The sequence below is a fragment of the Saccoglossus kowalevskii genome, chromosome 20 (assembly GCF_978046115.1).
Source record: "Saccoglossus kowalevskii chromosome 20, keSacKowa6.1, whole genome shotgun sequence".
Taxonomy (NCBI): Eukaryota; Metazoa; Hemichordata; class Enteropneusta; family Harrimaniidae; genus Saccoglossus; species Saccoglossus kowalevskii.
The window spans coordinates 15,035,765-15,056,653 of NC_140660.1; the positions used below are offsets into that span (position 1 = coordinate 15,035,765).

At 37.4% G+C, this 20,889-nt stretch overlaps 1 protein-coding gene across 1 annotated transcript in view; it reads left to right on the plus strand.

Moving 5' to 3' along the window:
- Nucleotides 1-20,889, plus strand: part of LOC146730041 (uncharacterized) — a 58,168-nt gene that overhangs the window by 28,109 nt on the left and 9,170 nt on the right. The window contains exons 11-12 of the mRNA XM_085494396.1: nt 11,022-11,108; nt 14,772-14,870. Of these exons, the coding sequence (XP_085350522.1) occupies nt 11,022-11,108; nt 14,772-14,870 (186 nt within the window). The remainder of the gene's footprint in view (nt 1-11,021; nt 11,109-14,771; nt 14,871-20,889) is intronic.

Sequence of the window (20,889 nt, forward strand, 5' to 3'; positions counted from 1 at the left end):
TTCTAGCCAGCCAAGTGATGTGACATGTGTTTGGTCTCACAATTTGTCTTCCATGTGCTTGCCAATCACTGAACAGTGTGGCATGTCGCCGGTACATAGTGTTTACACACTTAATTGTTTACTGTAGTTTGCAAGGAACTTTAAGCATTTTTACTTTTCTCAAGTATCATTCAACAGATTTTAATGAAACAAGATGGGTACATAGATTAGTTTCAGATGACCTCAATAATATGCATAACTGTAATATCATAAGTACTGTTGCAGATAGAAACATGTAATTGGTGCTATTGTCTGAAAAGATTACCAAATTATCAAGTCATCATATATGGTCATTATTTCATTAAATTGTTAACCAATTGTTACTGGGAACTACCCTGAACATTGCTTGTAGTTATATTTTTAAATGGTGTATTTGCTAATTGAAGCTAATGTGCTAACTGTAAATATATAGTAAATATAGTATTCCTTGATTGTATTTCATGCCTCCAATAATTTTAGCCACACGGGAGTTCTTGCTAAGCTTTCTTTGATTTACTTTTAACCTGGTAGTTTACCAGGTTAAACCTACCAGAAAATCCGTGAAAATAATAAATTTCATTTATTACTCGTTAGGCTTAATTACAGATTACAGCCCCAAAAGGAACTTCTAAAGAATATACCTGGGTCCAAAAGAAACATCCTAGTAGCATTCTCTAGAAAAAAGGCCTCGCCTAAGGGGTTACCCACAGGGTGATCACACACGAAAGGCCTGCCAATTCCAATTTCAATTTGTTCTGCTGGCCGATGATTGTGTACTTTTGCACACAAAAAAGATGCAGATTGCAGTTTTTTGACCGAGCCTCTCTTGAAATCTAGTTGTGATTGACTCCGACAATCAACGTCATTACGGTTAGGCTTTCCTTATTAAGGGCCCTATTTTTAGTCCCCGTTCGGACGAAGTCCGAAAACTGCGACTTATAATTCGGTCTCCGTGCGTCCGTCCGCCCGTGCGTCCGTCCGCCTGTGCTTTGTCAGTTTTCATTCAAATTTAGTACATAGATCATACATGTTAGGATACATGTCCCCGACCGTCCGTGAGTTCTTGAGTCTGTTGGTCCGACCGTCCGTCTGTCCGTGCGTCAGTCTGTCCAACGTCATATTTCAGAATCCTTTGGACCGAATCCGTTCATTATATGCATGTGCCTAGTACTTTATGTGGGACATATGCACATGCAGTGGTTTAGCGATTCAATTCAAAATGGCCGACTGGCAGCCATCTTGTTTTTTGAAAATGTTGTATTTTGGACATGCTTTGTCAGTTTTCATTCAAACTTGGTACATAGATTATACATGTTAGGATACATGTCCATGATGATTTATTTCACAATTGGATAAAAAAATGGCCGACTGACAGCCATCTTGTTTTTTGAAAATGTCGTATTTTGGACCTGCTTTGTCAGTTTTCATTCAAATTTAGTACATAGATCATACATGTTAGGATACATGTCCCCGACCGTCCGTGAGTTCCTGAGTCTGTCAGTCCGACCGTCCGTCTGTCCGTGCGTCAGTCTGTCCAACGTCATATTTCAGAATCCTGTGGACTGATTCCGTTGATTTTTTGCATGTGCCTAGTACCTTATGTGGGACATATGCACATGGACGTGCTCTGTCAGTTTTCATTCAAATTTGGCACATACATGTACTTTATACATGTTAGGATGCATGTCCATGACAATTTGTTTCAAAATCTGGTCAAGGATGGCCGATTGACAGCCATCTGACTTTTTCGCCTTACTACTATATTTCAACAATTTATGTACCATTTTCATTCGTATTTAGCACATACATCATACATATCAGTGTGTTTCATAATCAGATCAAAGATGGCCGAATAACAGCTGTTTTTATTTTGGCCATACTACTCTGACACGAAACACGTGTTTTGATGTAAATAAACAATCTGTTGTATACGCCACTTGGAACTCAAGTTTCAAGGACGCACTCGCGACAACCCCTCCGCTTCAATATGACGAGCACAAAAAGAATTTAACGGGGACTGTGTCATTTTCAATGACTTGTTTCATCTGTTTGTTGACTCAACAGCTCACTATCACTTTTCATGTCTTTTCTTCGATTGAATCATGCTTTAATCATTAAAAAGACTAAGATCAGGATTTTTCCTCGGCGGAATTTGCGATCTGTGGCATTCACGTTCGTGGCAGCGCTTTGAGGTGGGGTTGTAGCTGAAGAGAGTTGCTATATGCGACATACAGTCCATACTGCCCTCTTGGCAAGGAGCGGTTTCAGTTGAGCGAGAGGCAATACTGAGTCAGTACGCCTACCCTACTCTAGCAGGAGACGATCAAGTTTGATCTCCTGCGGAGAGGGCCTTGGGTGCATGGCCGACTCGTTGGTAACTGGCTAGCTGATGCGGTGATCGTTATTGGTGGTTGCTCAGGATCAACATATTCATTGAAGCAATCATTTTTGTTGGCTAGGGCTGTTTGCCTGTTTTCGGCCAACAGTTCAAACCAAAACCGCAGGATGGCTCAGGCAAGTCCCATGATTTTTGAACAGACAGCGAGGATCTAAAGCACTCGTGGTCTCCTTCTAAGGAGCAGAAGAAGACCGTGATTGAAGAATGTGGCCCTGGTGGTTGGACGTTCTGGCATTTTCGGGTCCAGGGAGCCACAAAGTCTAGTTTAAGGCTTCACCATCTGCCTGGGCATGGATAGTGGTACGACTCCGGGTTTTCCCCTCCAGAGTTTTTGGACTCAACCTCCTCGTCTTTGACCTAAATAAGTAAATATGACCCCGCATCACTGAGTTGCAGATTTGTTTCGTCCCATCATGTCATCAACGTCTTCGATTTCTTTCTTTTCATCGTCATTGTATTAGTGAGATGGTTATTGGGGATGTGTGTAATTTGAGATGGATTCATTTTATCTGATGAGTGACTTAGATGGCTTTGCTTGGTGTTATTCAGCAAAGAAGTTACTTGCAGATACCATTTGATTCTAATTGCTTTATCAACCAAATAGGCTTCATTTAACAGTGAGTTTGTAGAATTCTTGATTCGGTTAAATTATTTAATACTCTGTTTTTAGCTCCGCTGTCGACTTTGTCGAGCGGAGCTTATCATATAAGTGATTGTCCGTCGTCGTCGTCCGTCGTCCGTGTCAATGTTTTACTTTTTCGACTTCTTCTTGAAAACTACAAGCCTGAATGATTTGATACTTGGTGTATATGTACCTTGGGTAGACCTCTCTTAGATTTGTTCATGTTGATATCTTCAATTCTCTAATTTTGGTGAACATTTTTGTCATTTTTGGTAAAAAGGGATATTTTCGACTTCTTGTTAAAAACCGCAAGTGCAATTGTTTTGATATTACATATATAGGTACTACATGTGGACCTCTCTCAGATTTGTTGATTTTGTAATGATATCTTTAATTCTCTAATTTTGGTGAATATTTTTGTCATTTTTGGTAAAAAGTGATATTTTCGACTTCTTGTTAAAAACCGCAAGTCCAATCGCTTCGATACTACATATATAGGTACTACATGTGGACCTCTCTCAGATTTGTTCATTTCGTGATGATATCTTCAATTCTCTAATTTTGGTGAATATTTTTGTCATTTTTGGTAAAAAGTGATATTTTCGACTTCTTGTTAAAAACCGCAAGTCCAATTGCTTTGATACTACATATATAGGTACTACAAGTGGACCTCTCTCAGATTTGTTCATTTTGTAATGATATCTTTAATTCTCTAATTTTGGTGAATATTTTTGTCATTTTGGGTAAAAAGTGATATTTTCGAATTCTTGTTGAAAACTGTAAGTCCGATTGCTTTGATACTACATATATAGGTACTACATGTGGACCTCTCAGATTTGTTCATTTTGTGATGATATCTTCAATTCTCTAATTAATTTATTTTGGTGAATATTTTTGTAATTTTTGGTAAAAAGTGATATTTTCGACTTCTTGTTAAAAACCGTAAGTCCGATTGCTTTGATACTATTCATATTGTTCATTTTCTAATGATGTCTTCAGTTCTTTAATTGAAATGTGCATTGCTAACAGCGGAGCTATCTCAGCCGATAGGTTGCTTGTTTATAAATACATCAAGGGGGTATCTTCCCAGCTCACTATAAATTACCATTATGGGTGTATTTTGAGAGACGCTTAACAGAAATCTACAAAAGCTCATATGCCACTTAAATAGTCATGCCATGCCATTCCACTAAATGACTTTTTCATGGAAAATCCCTTGAATACGAACATCTCATTGCACAAGGAACATAGAACACTTTTCCTGGGATACTTGAAACCAAAATCGCCATCCAACTTCAAGGCTACAGCTGATTAGCTCCTGAATAATGAAACCCAATTAGGCATTGTTGTCTAAAGGAGCAAAAGTAGAAGTAGTTGGTAAGGTAATTTAAGTAGTTCAATGCTGTTCACATACCATGTAAATAAATTATGTTGGGTAGGTTGTATGGTCTGAAAGTTTACTGTACACTGTATTTGTGTCATTAATGCTTCAATAAATGACACAAGACGCAAGGTTTTGGCATAAGTGGAAGGGGGAGCGAATTGCAGACACAGGCGTCGCAGCGCACAGCTCCATGATGCAACTCGCCTGTGAATTGCATCATGACGCTGAGCGCGTGGTTCCTGGTTGCAACCTTCCACCAGCAGAAACTGTACAGGCGGGCGTCATGGCTGGCGTCCCCCTGGCGGGAGCCTGCAGATACACTCACAACCCCAGGAGGATGAACAGCGTGGGTACCCGTGTAAAGTCTGCTTGGTCTGTGGTGGAAACCCCCTTACCTGTTTATTGCTAAGGTTGTTCATGAGCAGATAAACATGAGTTACACTTGAGTGAGATCGGTAGTGGTATAGAAAGTTGTTATATAGAGACTTTTGCATGAATGGGTGGGTGGGAGGTCTGCTGAGACGATGTGTATCGTACGGTGCGGTAAAACGAACTGATGCTTGAAGAGGATGCGAGCACAGATAAGCAAATGAACAGTCTGGCGTTAACTAACGTAAATCCGACTGAAGGACGAAATGTGAGCAAATATTGCATGAAGTACAATGTGCATGGGAGGTGTCAAAATATGAAAGGGGGATGCCAGCTTGGTCAATGCATGTCATAATTGAGCATTAACACAGATTATAAATTATATTCATAATCATACTATTAATGCTTCAATAAATGACACAAGACACAAGGTTTTGTGATAAGTGGAAAGGGGAGCGAATTACAGACGCAGGCGTCGCAGCGATCAGCTCCATGATGCGACTCGCCTGTGAATTGCATCATGACGCTGAGTGCGTGGTACCTGGTTGCAACCTTCCACCAGCAGAGACTGTACAGGTGGGTGTCATGGCTGGCGTCCCCCTAGCGGGAGCCTGCAGATAGACTCACAATCCCAAGAGGATGGACAGCGTGGGTACCCGTGAAAAGTCTGCTTGGTCTGTGGTGGAAACCCCAAATTTAAAGGCAGGATGATGTGTTGCGGGAGATGGGCTTTACACGAAGAGTAAAACAAACTGAAAATTTACCAAAAAAAAAAACAAATTGAAAAACTTGCACAGCAACATAACGAACATACTGTAAATAAGAAAAAGAAACACGCTAAAGAAACCGATAAAATTACAAAGTCTATCGCGATAAGATAAAACAAAGCATGGTTAGACCGATAAAACATTAAACTAAATACACTGCAAATACACATGGCGAAAACGAAATGAAATCTCAAAACGAATGATGAAGATACAGTTAAAAGAAGAGCAGTCAGCAATGGACAAGTGACCCGGACCTGTTCAGATAATGCTGGGGGGGGTGCTAATGTAAGTCTGGTAGGCGTCGCTGCACCACCTGCCCAGTGCCTTGATCAACCAGTCTGGGAGATTTGCGTTGGCAGCTGTTGTGGCTGCACCACTGCGGAAACTGTGAGTAGTGTAACAGTTAACATCTGGCACAGATGCGCGAGTGAGAAGGTCTTTAATGTGGTTGCTAACAGCTTGCCACGTGAGGAAAGTACTGTTGGCGAACTGGAATGCAGGTAGGTGAGTGACGGAACTATGTAGTACTTTGTACGCCTGGTATGCCTGCACAGCACAGACCGATGACTGTGAGGGTGTGATGATGATGTTACATCCCCGGCGGAATGGGTTTGTCCTAGAAGCCTTGAGCGCAATGATGAGGTCTGTGTTGCAAGTGATGTCTGCCGTCAGTAAAGTGCGTTGTGGGTCGAAGGTGGTTGACACGGGTGCGACAAATTCGCTGACTCTCAAGAAGCCGAAGAACTCCAGTGTAAAAGCAGACCACAACATAGCTTTGTCATGGTTGCAAATAGTGGGATGGTTTGCGACGGTGTCCTTAAGAATTCGCATCAGTGCAATGGTGATTGGGAGTTTTACACGATTTGGCACGCAGTGATGTCTTTTAATGCCTTGCATAGTGAAGTGAAGCAGGAGGTCGTCGCGTATTGATGAGGTGAAGTCAGCTTCGATGTGTGCACGGATGATAGCTGCGAGGTAAACTTTTAGCGTACCATAGGTAAGTGACCACGTTGCGAGATGTGTCATAAACAGAATCGTTGAGCGTTGCGTTAGTGGATAAGGATTCATTCCATACATGCGACAGAAGAGAAGATAGCGAGTTTGTCCCGCATGATATGTCCGTCGTGTACCTGGTGCAATGCTCGGGTTGATGTAGTGGCAGGCTTGTTGTGTGAGGTTGACGGGACTACGTCGCACATCGGAACCGTTAAGAGGGTGCACAGGTCTGGAGTTTTGGTTGGGACCCAACATGAAAGTTATTAGATGCTGCAGTAAAGAACAACAGTCGGACAAGTTGCATAATCTGTGGACATGATGAGGAGCCTTTTTTCCATATTTGGACGACTGATATGTTATCGCAGTGGAACCGTATTCGATGACCATACCACAAGTGGCCCCAAATTAAGGAAGATGGTTTTTTCGTCTCGGTATCACGGTGGCTAGTGGCAGTGTGGCCTGCAGAGTGGCAAGATGAACAAATGTGGAGCCGATTATACCGGCATGGAGTTTCGCAGCGGTCTTGATTGAAATTACGGCACGCTGTATTGTTATAATTGTCAGCAGATTCGTTCACCAATGTATAAGGATTCCTGCTTCGTTGGCATTCCTGTTTGGTATAACCTTTTTTATGACAGTCAGGACATGTTGGAATGAGCAGATGGAGTTTTTGTTGACAGAATTTGTAATCAAGTTGGTTGTTAGGCAAACTCCAGTTCCGTAGGCCAGGGTAACGTGAGTAATCTAGACGGAATTCTTTGTCATAGGTGACCCATGCTTCTGGCTTGAACTCAAGAGCTCGGCTGGCGATGTGACGCTGGTAGTTGAATAGATGTACAGCCTCATGGAGAAAATAATGTGCCCTATAGGCAGCAAATGTTGACCAACATTCTAGCCAGTTCGCTAGATCGCGAATTTCATTCTTTTTTGCATGTTTTGAGAGAACAGCGACTGAGGGATAGTCAGAGTCCAAAGCCACTCGGGTGTTTGAGATCTGGGTGGCATTTGGTTTTCTTGAGTCAGGGTGTAAATCGGACAAATCAACAAACTTACCCCGGTTTGCTAGTTGATTGAGTATTATTTGCTGGTCGACATATGCTAATAACAAGTCTGCAGGTGAGATGATAGGAGAAACTGCAATGCTGGCTTTGTTCATCATCGGCATCGCCTGTGTCGCAGTGTTGATACCGGAAGCGGAAGTGAGAATGCCCTCACAAGCGGAACGTTGTATGGGAGCGGCCATGTTGGTTGCATTGAAATGACCCCCGGTAGCAAAACATTGTTGACTAGGATTAGCGTGAGCTAGCGATGCTTGGCTTATAGTAGCTGGAAGTTGTTGGTGAGACATCGAATTGTCTTGATGAGCGGTATTATTGTGTATGATCACATTATGTTGACTAGCTATTGGCAAGGTCATCAGAAGACTGTTATTTGTGAGAGAGTCAGTTGCCATCGAACTTGATGGTGTTGTTTGGCTTGGATCGCGAGATGACGCGAGGCTTGCCAACAGTTGTGGAGCAGCGGGCGGTTGCGAAATATTATTCGGCTGCGTCTAACAGTTTCCTTGCTGTTGTAGGCGACGAACGAGATCTGCGAGTTCGCTTCTGCTAACTGTGATGACATCGCTGGGGGAGTTTGTTGACTGTACTAGTACAGTGGTGACCACAGATGCACACAATACTAAGTGAGTAACGAACTAGGTATCAAAATGGAAATCTGTTGGATCAACTGCATCAAAGTGACGTCTGCTGTGATAAATCTCAAAGCATGGGTATGTACATAAGGTGACTTCACACTTGCGGCACCACACGCGACTCTCTTGTGGACGCTTGCCATCTTGATGCTTTTTGTAGTAGGCTCTGTGTCACACGTAACATAATATTACCGTAATTGGTATAGTACAGGTGTGATGGTTCAAATACCAAAATGGCAACAGTAACATAAAGACTTCCCTGGCGGCGATGATAACATACAAACACGGAGTCAACAGATGAGGTTTCAACTGGTACTGGTATTATTATGTTACGTGTGACACTCTGTGAACTACACACTGGCGAGTTGGGTTTTGTTTTTTACTACCAGGGAAAGCAGGGATGGGTGAGGGGAAGTGGCGTTCTTCGAGTCGTCTTAGTGGCTGACCAACTGATCTTCGCCCTTTCTGTGCTGGGATGGGTGCAGTGGTTGCACTAGAAACAAGATCATGAACAATGGATAAACGAAATTTAGCTAAGTTAACTTCTTGGCACTGAACTTCCTGTGAAGGATGTAGGCATTAGTGACAAGAAGAGCTATCATGTGGCAAAAAAGCTTGATATACCACTTTGAACGTCGGCGATGCATTTTGTACGATCTGATCATCTGGTCTGAAAGATCCACACCTCCCATATTTTTGTTGTAATCTACAACACACAAAGGCTTTACAATTGGTTCTCCGGATCCCCTGGATAGGCCAACAAATTTCCAAATTGGCATGTGTACTGATGACAACATAGTAACATCACGCTTATCTTTCCATTTCATCGCCAAGACTCCATTTCTCTGACGATAAATGACTTCACCTTGTCGCAATGGCAATTTCAGGGCTGCAGGCATTTCTTTTCTATTCATTCTAGCTGTACCAACTAACATTGTATCTTCAGCTTTTAGATGGTCAATAAGCGTATGACTGGTGTAATAATTGTCTGTGTACAGTTTGTATCCCTTGTTCAGCAAACTAGCTTTTCTCATCAGCCCCATTACTACATTGAAAGTATGGCCTTCATTTTCACTTTCTATTGTATCGGGGTTAGGGGTGTAATTTTTCCCAGTATATATATCAAAAACAGAAGTGTACCCACTTGATGATTCTGACACCATGTATGATTTCAAACCAAAACGATCTGGTTTACTTGGAATGTACTGCCTGAAGTGAATATTCCCTCTCCATGGCACCATTCCTTCATCAAGACTAATACACTGCTCACACGTATAAACTTCCGACAAACGGCATGTTATGGTGTCATACAAAGGTCGGATTTTGAAAAGAGGGTCATATCCGGCTTCACCGCGAGCGACGTAGGCAGCATTATCATTGAAGTGCAGAAATTTTAAAATGAGCTCAAATCTATCTCTTGGCATCATGCTACGATAAAAAGGCGTCGAAATTATCGGATTTAGGCTCCAATAATCATCAAGATCGTTCTTATGGAGCATCGACATAGCGATTGTCATGGCAAGAAAAATCTTCATCTCTATGGCGTCTATGTTTACATTCTTCTACTTCCGGAGTCTGGAGTGCGGTTTTCACCGTTGCGTGCAAGATGACCATTTGCGTACGAATTTGTCTGCTCGACAATGCTGATAATGTCCTCATCTTTAAGAAATAACTTGACAAAATATAATGCGGTTGCGTTTTCCGGCAATTGAACATTGAGTCCCGGAACACCGGTGAACGGTGGTACCAAAATGTCGTCGCCACTTGCTTTCGATTACCAGCCAAGACGAGTATCGTCGGCAACTTCCACTCCAGAATTTTCAATCTCCCACTCGGTATCATCATTCGGAATGTCACCAAAATCGATCTCTTCCGCAGTAAAACCTTCAAATTCGTATTCAGAATCAGAATCGGCAAATATTTGATCCCATACAGCTTGTATTTCAGGGTCATCGAAATGCAAATTTGGCGTTGCCATTTTGATTGCGTTGCTAGTCAAACATTCAAAGTTAGCGGTCGAGCTATGGAATTTGTACATACAATTTGCATATTGGGCGGGGAATCCCCGGTTGAGGCAAGAATAACACACACATATACACAGGTCAAAGTTTATTTCACACGTTTTTCGCCTTTATTGATGATGTACTCCACATATACGTCATTCAAAACAACGCAATTTCTCAGAGGGTCGTTTACGATTATTTTCGTACTTCACTGTGGGATTCAGACGCGCTATTACGAGTATTCTCGTACATCGCGTCTTAAGGGTTAAAACTGAATATTCACTGAAATGTTTTATTATACACTGTACACATGTACCAAATAAATACAATATTATTCAAACATTGGGATCATTTTTTGGTATTGTAAACACTGTGCATGAAATACTAGTATAAGGTCACTGGATTCTCTTTGACTTAATTAGTTTTATTCACCAACACATGACCATTCAAAGTGATGACCTTGATGAGATTTTATAAAATGTGATTTCAGGGATGCTATCAAGTAACGCCTAAGTATGCAAATTAAACCGATAAATATTCTAACCCAATACGCAGATTATTGTCAGTGTAAAATACAAACTAAGTGAGAAAAGTTTTAGAACATTGACATTTGAACTCAAGTCTTTGAAAACAGTAAATAATAATACATACAGTACAATGTGTGTCACAATTTATACCCAGCATTCCCTCTACATTTTACTACCATGTGATACTTGTATTAGGTTCAAATCCTTGATATCTGAATCTATGTTTATTTATCATTATAATTAGACGGTGTATCAAGCTGCTGACAAGAATGATATTGATGGTGTGAGACGTTTACTGGCAGAAGGAAGACCAGTAGATGAACCAGATGTGGTATGTAATGTTGTTGTTATACATTGTTTTGTTGTTAAACTTGTATAAAATATTGTTGCATTCAACCGTCTCAGGCAGTACTACAATTTGATATGAAAGTTTTGAATATCATGTAGCATACACATGTATGATTTGTGTATTTCAGTTTAACCATTTTTTCATATGCAGTATTTGATGCATTTTAAATGAATGATGCAATATACCAACAATTATTTAATTCTGATTTACCCACTTGAACTGACTTTATAATGACATCCAAGAGTATTTTAAACGATATACTTCCCATCTCACAACCTCTATTCATTTTTACATATTCAATAGCAGATACAAATTTGTCTTTACTAGTTTATATCATACTTCATGACAATAAATGACGGCCAAACATGTGTTGAATGGTGTATATCTGTTACTGTTTCATGTTCTATGAGATATTTGGTTGTAAGCTGAACCTGTTGTTTTCGCATTTGAAATGCATTTGTTCAATGATACCCACAGCGTTTCTGGACAGATGACGTACATGTGTGACCCGTGCTTGTTTACACTGAAAATCTTTCGCTAAAGCTCACTTCACATTATGGCGTCTGTGTACATGCAAACTGCTCAGCAATTCTTCCTTTCTTCATTAAAATCAAAATGCTCATTTGTATGCATGTACACATGGATTTACTACTACCAGTACTGTATGTGCTTATTCTAGGGGGGGGGGTATTCTAAGAAAAGCTCAACCAAATAATATCCACATTGCTGATTCATGGACACTTTGAATATGTTTAGATTACACATTTAAAATATTTTTTTCAAGAATATGCACTATTTATGACCATAAACTTATGAAAGTTGCCATTTTTACCTTGCCCGTACCATCAAAGATGGAAGGGAAAGGTATATATTAAGGGAAAAATTTTGTCCAGCGTTGTCGTCGTCGTTGTTGTCGTCGTTAATAATTGTTATTGTGTGCATAATAACTTTACTATAATTCTATTCCAAACTTTATCAAACTTGGTCACCTTATTTATCAGTATAAAGTCTTCCCTGAGTTTGAACAACAGATGTCCTGTATGAAAATATCATGCAAAAATCGAGAAAATCTGATAAAATATTTTGACTGTTTCTACTTGACTGATCACTGGTGATACACATCAAAGGTCACTGATCTCAGTGGAAATATGCATTGTTGTATGTGTTCAATGAAGCAAATGATTTATCTTGTAATAATATCTTTGGTAATGTATCTCAGAATCCCATACTGGATTTCAAAACCAACTCATGGAGAGATTGCACAGTCTGATACACATTTGCAAACCTACCAATAAAATCTTTACAGAAAACAAGATGTCAGAAAATCAGTATAAGCACTCCTATGAACTGGGTGCCTAACTTTGATCAAGATCTGAAGCTAATAGAAAATCTGTTTAGTTCAAAGTTATCAAATCAAAAACAATACATAAAAAATACATTAAAAGCAAAACATTTCATCCACATTTCAAAAAGAAAATTATTCTAAAATATATGTATTCTGTATTTGAAAAACAGTTCATTCGACAAATGAAAACTCACAGGAATATGTTTCAGCTATTAGAACAGAATGATAGAGTTTTTATAATACTAGTTTAAAAACGCACTTCAAAGATTGCAGTGTTTGAAGATGTAGATTCTCAGGAGGCAACAGTACTGTTGACTTCTCCCTCCACTGGACACCAACTATTTAAGTTGATTTGCATACAAAGCAGAGCTTGCAACATGATAGCTATTCAGCCATTCTTTCAAATGTTGGTTGTCACTGATGTGAAAAAGCAAGTGATTTGTGACCTATATGTGTGGAGGTCAAATATAATCAAATCACAAGGAACCTGGTATGTGTAGTAGCCGTATCTTTATTGGCTTTTATTTAGTAATTCAATACAATTTATTTTCATTTAATTTTTTTTTACACTTCCGAATCTTTGAACTTTTGGCTTCTGACTCAATTCTGGACATCTGAAAAGTCAAGTCAAAGTCAATGTAAATGTTTTTTCTAGATTAAAGCAACCAATCATAAAGATATGGTTTAAATAAACGATAGGACGTGATTGAAATTCCTTGCATGTGCTCATTTTTGGATAAGTGAATGAAATACATGTTGGGCCTTTGTGTAATGTATTAGACTAGATGAAGTCTATGAGCACAAAACTTTTTAAAAACTGTGAATATAGACTCGGGTAGTGAATCACTCTAAAGTTTTTTTTGAGAGAGGAGGTACTTTCAGGTCAGTCTGTGCATGTATAACATACTTCATTAAAAATAAATGACACCAAATGTGTTCAGAATGGCATAGTTTGATGACTTGAGATTTCTGTTCCTTTGCTTTCCATTAAAATCAGAATGCTCATTCATACATGTGCTGGATACACATTTACTACTATGGTACACATTACCCCCTCCCACATGGGTTCTCATCATTTCAAATGTGAAATATCCCTCTGAGAAAATTAGTGTTTAAGCACACACAATAACATGTCAAGTGTTAGACTTGGTTCCAGTCTCTTGTCACTTGCTACTGTGACTCAGCCTGGGTACCCGGCATGCTGCTTGCATCCCTGTATAAAATAACTACCATTGAAGATATGGAATGCCAGTAATTGCAAACAACAAAATAACAAAAATTGGGGGAGGAGACACAGGCTTGCAATTGAATCTAAAACAGCCCATAAATAGATTTTTTATTTGGAACGTTCCACAGAAATCTTGAGTAATGTTCAATAGTTACAACAACAAAATGAACCAACATTCAGGACAACAAAACTTTAATATAGAACAAAATTTTTTTAGAATATAGAAATTTTTTGTTGTTGCAAAAATGCTAAGAATGAAAAAATCGTATATCACGACACGCATTGTTTGTAACATTGCTGAATTTCAATTGGGAAATTGTACCCTACCATTTCACTGCCCTCTCTACATTTTGTGACTGTTCCACAAAATCTCTCCGCCCTGGAAACATATTTATACATGTGCTATGAACATTCTTGCTTTGTGTAACCCACATTTTTACAATGACCTGATGTACTTGTACATAGATTTGGATCTTCAGTAAAATGTTGATTTGGGTTTGTAACAAGTCAACCATCCATTCTTTGGTGTACACAGAATGAGTGGATTCCAAGTTAATAATGTACATGAATACTGAAATAGTGTGAAACAATTAATTGGTAAAACAGTATGTAAATGGCACATCATTGTATGGAAAACAACCGAAGTTACCAGTAGTAGCAAAAATATACAAAATGAATGAATTTATTTTCATTGAATAATCTAAATATTTACAAAATAGCATATCAATTGTATTAATTTCTTAAATAAAATGGTTTATGAACTTGATTCGCCACTATTGTCCACTGATTTAATACTGCTTGAAATTACTTGAAAACATAATTTACCAAACGAATAAAATCATGACATCTGCTTTTTAATACTGTTAAGATGAATTATAATTGTACATTGAAATAATAGATAACTTGTAATTACTGTGTGATCAGTGGTGATCAAAAACAGTTAAATAAATTTTAAATTACAGATAGCAACTATTGTTGTTTGATATGTTGGGTCTGCTAAACATTGTGTGTAATATTTAAATTATTCTTCTGCATGGTTATCTAATGTATGCATCACATGTTCATATTACAGGAGAACCGCACTGCATTACATTATTGTGCAATTAATGGAAATACAACTATAGCAGAAGTGTTGATTTCAGCAAATGCCAATGTGAATGCTACCGATATTGTGAGTATAATTACTATGTTGTCATAGCTTTGTTAGAGCATAACTTACAATGTGGTATATTGTAAGTATCACACACATATCACAGATATGCTTTCCATCCCAGTAGTTGATAGCAAATGTCTGTCATGTGTGTAAATACTACCATGTTACTTTCATTGACAGCAATGATATACACTATAGAAACAGCTATTGTACCTGATTAGTGAAATGAGTCATTCAGATGAGTACTCAAGGTGTCTGTAAACTTGACTTGCAAATGTAATTTTCACCAATAAAGTAGATATATTTTATACCAGGCACATCTAAGTACTGTTCCCATGGTTACTACCAAATAATGAATGAACAATTTAAAAAAAAACAATTCACACATAAACACTAAATAGTGAGAATAATTGCCAGCAATTAACTGTCTCCATAATTTGGTCGAATGAAGAGACATTTTTTTAAATTTATGTACTCTCATAATATTTAAACAATAATGAATGACTCTCCAACTGATGATGGGCAAAAGCTCACGAGGCATAGGCCTTGAAGTTTATAAGATTCTATGAGATTTCTAGAGATGTTTTAATTCTATAAACTTTTATAGAAATTATATGAGTTTTTTATTGAAGAAATCTACAAGATATTTTATAAAAATCTGTAAATATAAATATAATATATATTTATTATAATATTTATGTAAATCATAAAGTCATTTATAGAGCTAGAACATTATTTATTATGACACATGGCGATAACCGTATAGTTAAACACATTTCTTACTATAAAAAAGGAAGCGTTACATGTATATGGTGAAAGTCAACGACAACAGTAGATAAGCTAGAATTCTAAGATTTTAGGCATAAGTTCTATGCATTGCAGAATTCATAGATGACTACAACAGAAACAGTCACTGAGGCATCAACTGTTGCACACCAAATCAAAATTTTTTGTGTGCAGTTGTCAATTTAGGTTTCCGTTGTGGTCATTTAGCAGCATGGCAAGATTCCCATACTAGTATTTCTTTCACTGAACTTGTAATACAAAAAAATATTATTTTTTTTAAAAAGGTGCAATTGTCATGCATACGAGATACCAACAATTTTGACTATGTTGCCTAGTAACAGTAAGACCACAAATTAGTTAAATAACATTGAAAGAATAACTTTAATTAATCAAGATGAAAAAAGAATTAAATACAATGCAATTTGTTTACAAATTTAGGATTTTCTACCTATTAGTGAAACATTGGACTGCCAGCGCAAAACATACGAGAAAATTGTTAAACGAGCGATTACACAAATGATTTAGCCTCGGAATAGAAAGTTACTGGATGTACAAAATTGTTGCCTTAAATTACACATTTATGTATGACCCTCAAAGTTCTATACAACGTAACGTGTAGCTTTGAGTAATACCACGCATAGCTTCCAAGAATATAACGCAACTCCCAGTATATAATGTAGCACGTAGTTCCAAGTGTATCTTCCGGTAATGTAACACGTAGCTCCTAGTGAGACAACATGCTTCTTCCGATAATGTAACACGTAGCTCCAAGTGAGACCACACATATCTTCCGATAATGTGACATTTTAACTGCTTGATAAAATTCAAGATGGCAATATGAAAAATAGCAGCACCATAAGAAAATCACAATAAATATATTTAACTTACTACTAAGGCTTGAAACTAACAAATTTCATGTCATTCTTTCAAACAATATAATATCAAAATGTTACGGAAATAATTCTCATAATTAAATTCAACAAAATCTACAACACAATTCTACTTACAATTATATTTGAGTTTGCATTTTAATAGTTCCTTTGTGATGAACCCCAGGTGAACAGCAATTGAGTTATACGTACACGACAAGACATATTCGATGTGCTGGCCCTTAATAACCACAATAGCTAGTTAAAGATACTGTCTTTTTTGTACAGTTCCTTCCAGAAAATCTGAACACATAGGCTCCAAAGCTGGCCCAGGCTTATACTAGAGATATAGCCACTTCCCTAGCGCCCCAAACAAAAAGCAGAACTTGGCTCGTCACAAGACCCCAGCAAGTGGTTGCCTAAGAACAACCTTCCAGGACTGTGTTCTGGGTGAGACGAACTTGAATTTGCCTTCAGTGCTCACCACAAGGGACCAGAAACAAAGAAATTTGTATAATAACAGTACAGCTGGGCGACCTTCCTTAACCTAACCCCTGTCACTCCAAACTAGTTCTTTGTTTAAAACAATACAATCTGAAGTGGTGTACACTGCAGGTAACTAATTACGGATACTAGATTATAATGTAATAGTAATATTACAATGCAATATATGTATTGTCAAAATTTATCATTTTATTTTATTAATTAATATATTTCAAAAGATAAAATAATAGCCAAATGAAAGCTACATCACTTTTTAGCTCCGCTGTCGATTTTGTCTAGCGGAGCTTATCATATGAGTGATTGTCCGTCATCCGTCGTCGTCAATGTTTTACTTTTTCGACTTCTTCTTGAAAACTACAAGCCTGAGTGCTTTGATGCTTGGTGTATATGTACCTTGGGTAGACATCTCTCAGATTTGTTCATTTCATGATCATATCTTCAATTCTCTAGTTTTGGTGAATATTTTTGTCATTTTTGGTAAAAAGTGATATTTTCAACTTCTTGTTAAAAACCACAAGTCCAATTGCTTTGATATTACATATATAGGTACTACATGTGGACCACTCTCAGATTTGTTCATTTCATGATGATATCTTTAATTTTCTAATTTTGGTGAATATTTTTGTCATTTTTGGTAAAAAGTGATATTTTCAACTTCTTTTTAAAAGCTGCAAGTCCAATTGCTTTGATATTACATATATAGGTACTACATGTGGACCTCTCTCAAATTTGTTCATTTTGTAATGATATCTTTAATTCTCTAATTTTGGTGAATATTTTTGTCATTTTTGGTAAAAAGTGATATTTTCGTCTTCTTGTTAAAAACCGCAAGTCCAATTGCTTTGATATTACATATGTAGGTACTACATGAGGACCACTCTCAATTTTTTTCATTTCATGATGATATCTTTAATTTTCTAATTTTGGTGAATATTTTTGTCATTTTTGGTAAAAAGTGATATTTTCAACTTCTTGTTAAAAACCACAAGTCCAATTGTTTTATATTACATATATAGGTACTACATGTGGACCACTCTCAGATTTGTTCATTTCATGATGATATCTTTAATTTTCTAATTTTGGTGAATATTTTTGTCATTTTTGGTAAAATGTGATATTTTCAACTTTTTGTTAAAAGCTGCAAGTCCAATTGCTTTGATATGACATAAATAGGTAATACATGTGGACCTCTCTCAAATTTGTTCATTTTGTAATGATATCTTTAATTCTCTAATTTTGGTAAATATTTTTGTCATTTTTGGTGAGAGTGATATTTTCGACTACTGCATATGGACCTCACTCAAATTTGTTCATTTTGTAATGATATCTTTAATTCTCTAATTTTGGTGAATATTTTTGTCATTTTTGGTTAAAAGTGATATTTTCAACTTCTTGTTAAAAACCACAAGTCCAATTGCTTTGATATTACATATATAGGTACTACATGTGGACCACTCTCAATTTTTTTCATTTCATGATGATATCTTTAATTTTCTAATTTTGGTGAATATTTTTGTCATTTTTGGTAAAAAGTGATTTTTTTTCTTGGTAAAAACCACAATCATTTATGGTCAAAAATGATATTTTTGAATTCTTGTTGAAAACAGCAAGTCCCATTGCATTGATACTATGCATATTGTTCATTTTCTAATGATATCTTCTGTTCTTTAATTGAAATGTGCATTGCTAACAGCGGAGCTATCTCAGCCGAGAGGCTGCTTGTTTATAGTTGTGTTATTAAATATTGAGTTGAAAGTTAATACATATTCATGTTGTCATTGCAAGCGTGTGTGTCGAATTCGTGTACATTTCCAAATTGTAATGGGTAAAGAACCCACAACACAAGGCAAGGTCTTTTGGTCCTCCTCTGGCTACCATTATTAATTAATTGAAAACAAGTCTTGTGACACTATCTCAGCACAGACTGCTTGTTGTATTTGCTGCCTTGTCTGATAAACTCTGGCCAGCTTCTGAGAAGTTGCTTGAAAATGTCATCAAGGTACCTAAATAACTGTAGTTATAGATACAAAATTGATTGTTTTTTTGTTATATATCCTTTTTTACTGTTGATTTAAAGTGATCTTTTACAGAAAATCATGACTTCAGTTTTAGATAAATTAAACTTCAGATTCCACTTTTCACAATAATTTTATAAAATGTTTATTTCTATCTGTGGAAAAAGTTCATTTTGCATCCGCCCGAAATTCTAATTCTAACCCACATCCTATCTCCCTCCCCAATTCAATTGGAAATGTCCCCTCTAGATAACTATCTGTGTCCATCAGAGGGGTATATACAAATGTACAGTCAAATTGGGAAGCACTGGAAGGTAGGGGTAGAGTTGGGGTTCAAGTTCGGGTTGGATGCAAACCAGTTTATGTTTGTGACATTAATAATTAAATCATCTGCAAATAGCAGTGATGTGATTGTGATCATTCTCAAGCTTTGCAACCCCTTGTTGTAATTCTTTGACTTGGTTTCTTCTCAATTTTGACTTAGTTTTAGAATATGACATAGTGAACTTTTTAATTACATATTTTAATAATTTAATTTTTCTTTGTCTACATTTTCATATTCATTCTGCCATAGCTCAAAGTTTAACTAAAACATCCCTCATTTTGGTGGATAAAAAAAAAATAAAAATACCAGTAATTAATACATTAAATACAGCTATTATGCTATGTCATAGCACTAGTCATGGGTTAGAATACTCATAGCTTGAGTGTGTGGGTACCACAAATTGTAAATTGTCCCGTGACATATTGCATACTGAATGGGCAATATTGTGACAGGAAATTTATCTCTTGGTTTGAAATTGTGTTGACACAGAACAAAGACTATGACAGTATTCTCACTGGCGAACTCAAACCGAAACGAGATAGAGGTCATTTTTGTTTATGTGTATATAAATATATGTTATATTGTTGTGTATATAAATACCATGATATTAATATCATGGAGGGTATCTAGTCGGCATATGCCGAAATCATGTTCTCATCATGGATGGTATCCAGTCGGCATATGCTGAAATCATGTTCTCGTCATGATGGGTATCCAGTAGATATGTGTCGAAATCATTGTCTCATTATGAAGGGTATCCAGTCAGCATATGTCGAAATCATGTTCTCATTATGAAGGGTATCCAGTCAGCATATGCCAAAATCATGTTCGCATTATGAAGGGTATCGAGTTGGCATATGCTGAAATCATGTTCTCATCATGATGGGTATCCAGTAGATATGTGTCGAAATCATTGTCTCATTATGAAGGGTATCCAGTCAGCATATGTCGAAATCATGTTCTCATTATGAAGGGTATCCAGTCAGCATATGCCAAAATCATGTTCTTATCATGAAGGGGATCCAGTTGCCATATGCCGAAACCATGTTCGCATTATAAAGGGTATCCAGTCGGCATATGCTGAAATCATGTTTTCATCATGATGGGTATCCAGTAGAAATGTGTCGAAATCATGTTCTCATTATGAATGGTATCCAGTAAACATGTGTCGAAATCATGTTCTCATTATGAAGGGTATCCAGTCAGCATAAGCAAAAACCATGTTCTTATCATGAAGGTTATCCAGTCGACATATGCCGAAATCATGTTTTCATTATGAAGGGTATCCAGTAGACATGTGTCAAAATCATGTTCTCATTATGAAGGGTATCCAGTCGGCATAAGCAAAAATCATGTTCTCACCATGAAGGGTATCCAGTCGGCATATGTCGATATCATGTTCTTATTATGAAGGGTATCCAGTCAGCATATGCAAAAATTATGTTTTCCTCATGAAAGGTATCCAGTCAGCATATGCTGAAATCATGTTCTCATTATGAAGTGTATCCAGTAGGCATGTGCCGAAATCATGTTCTCAC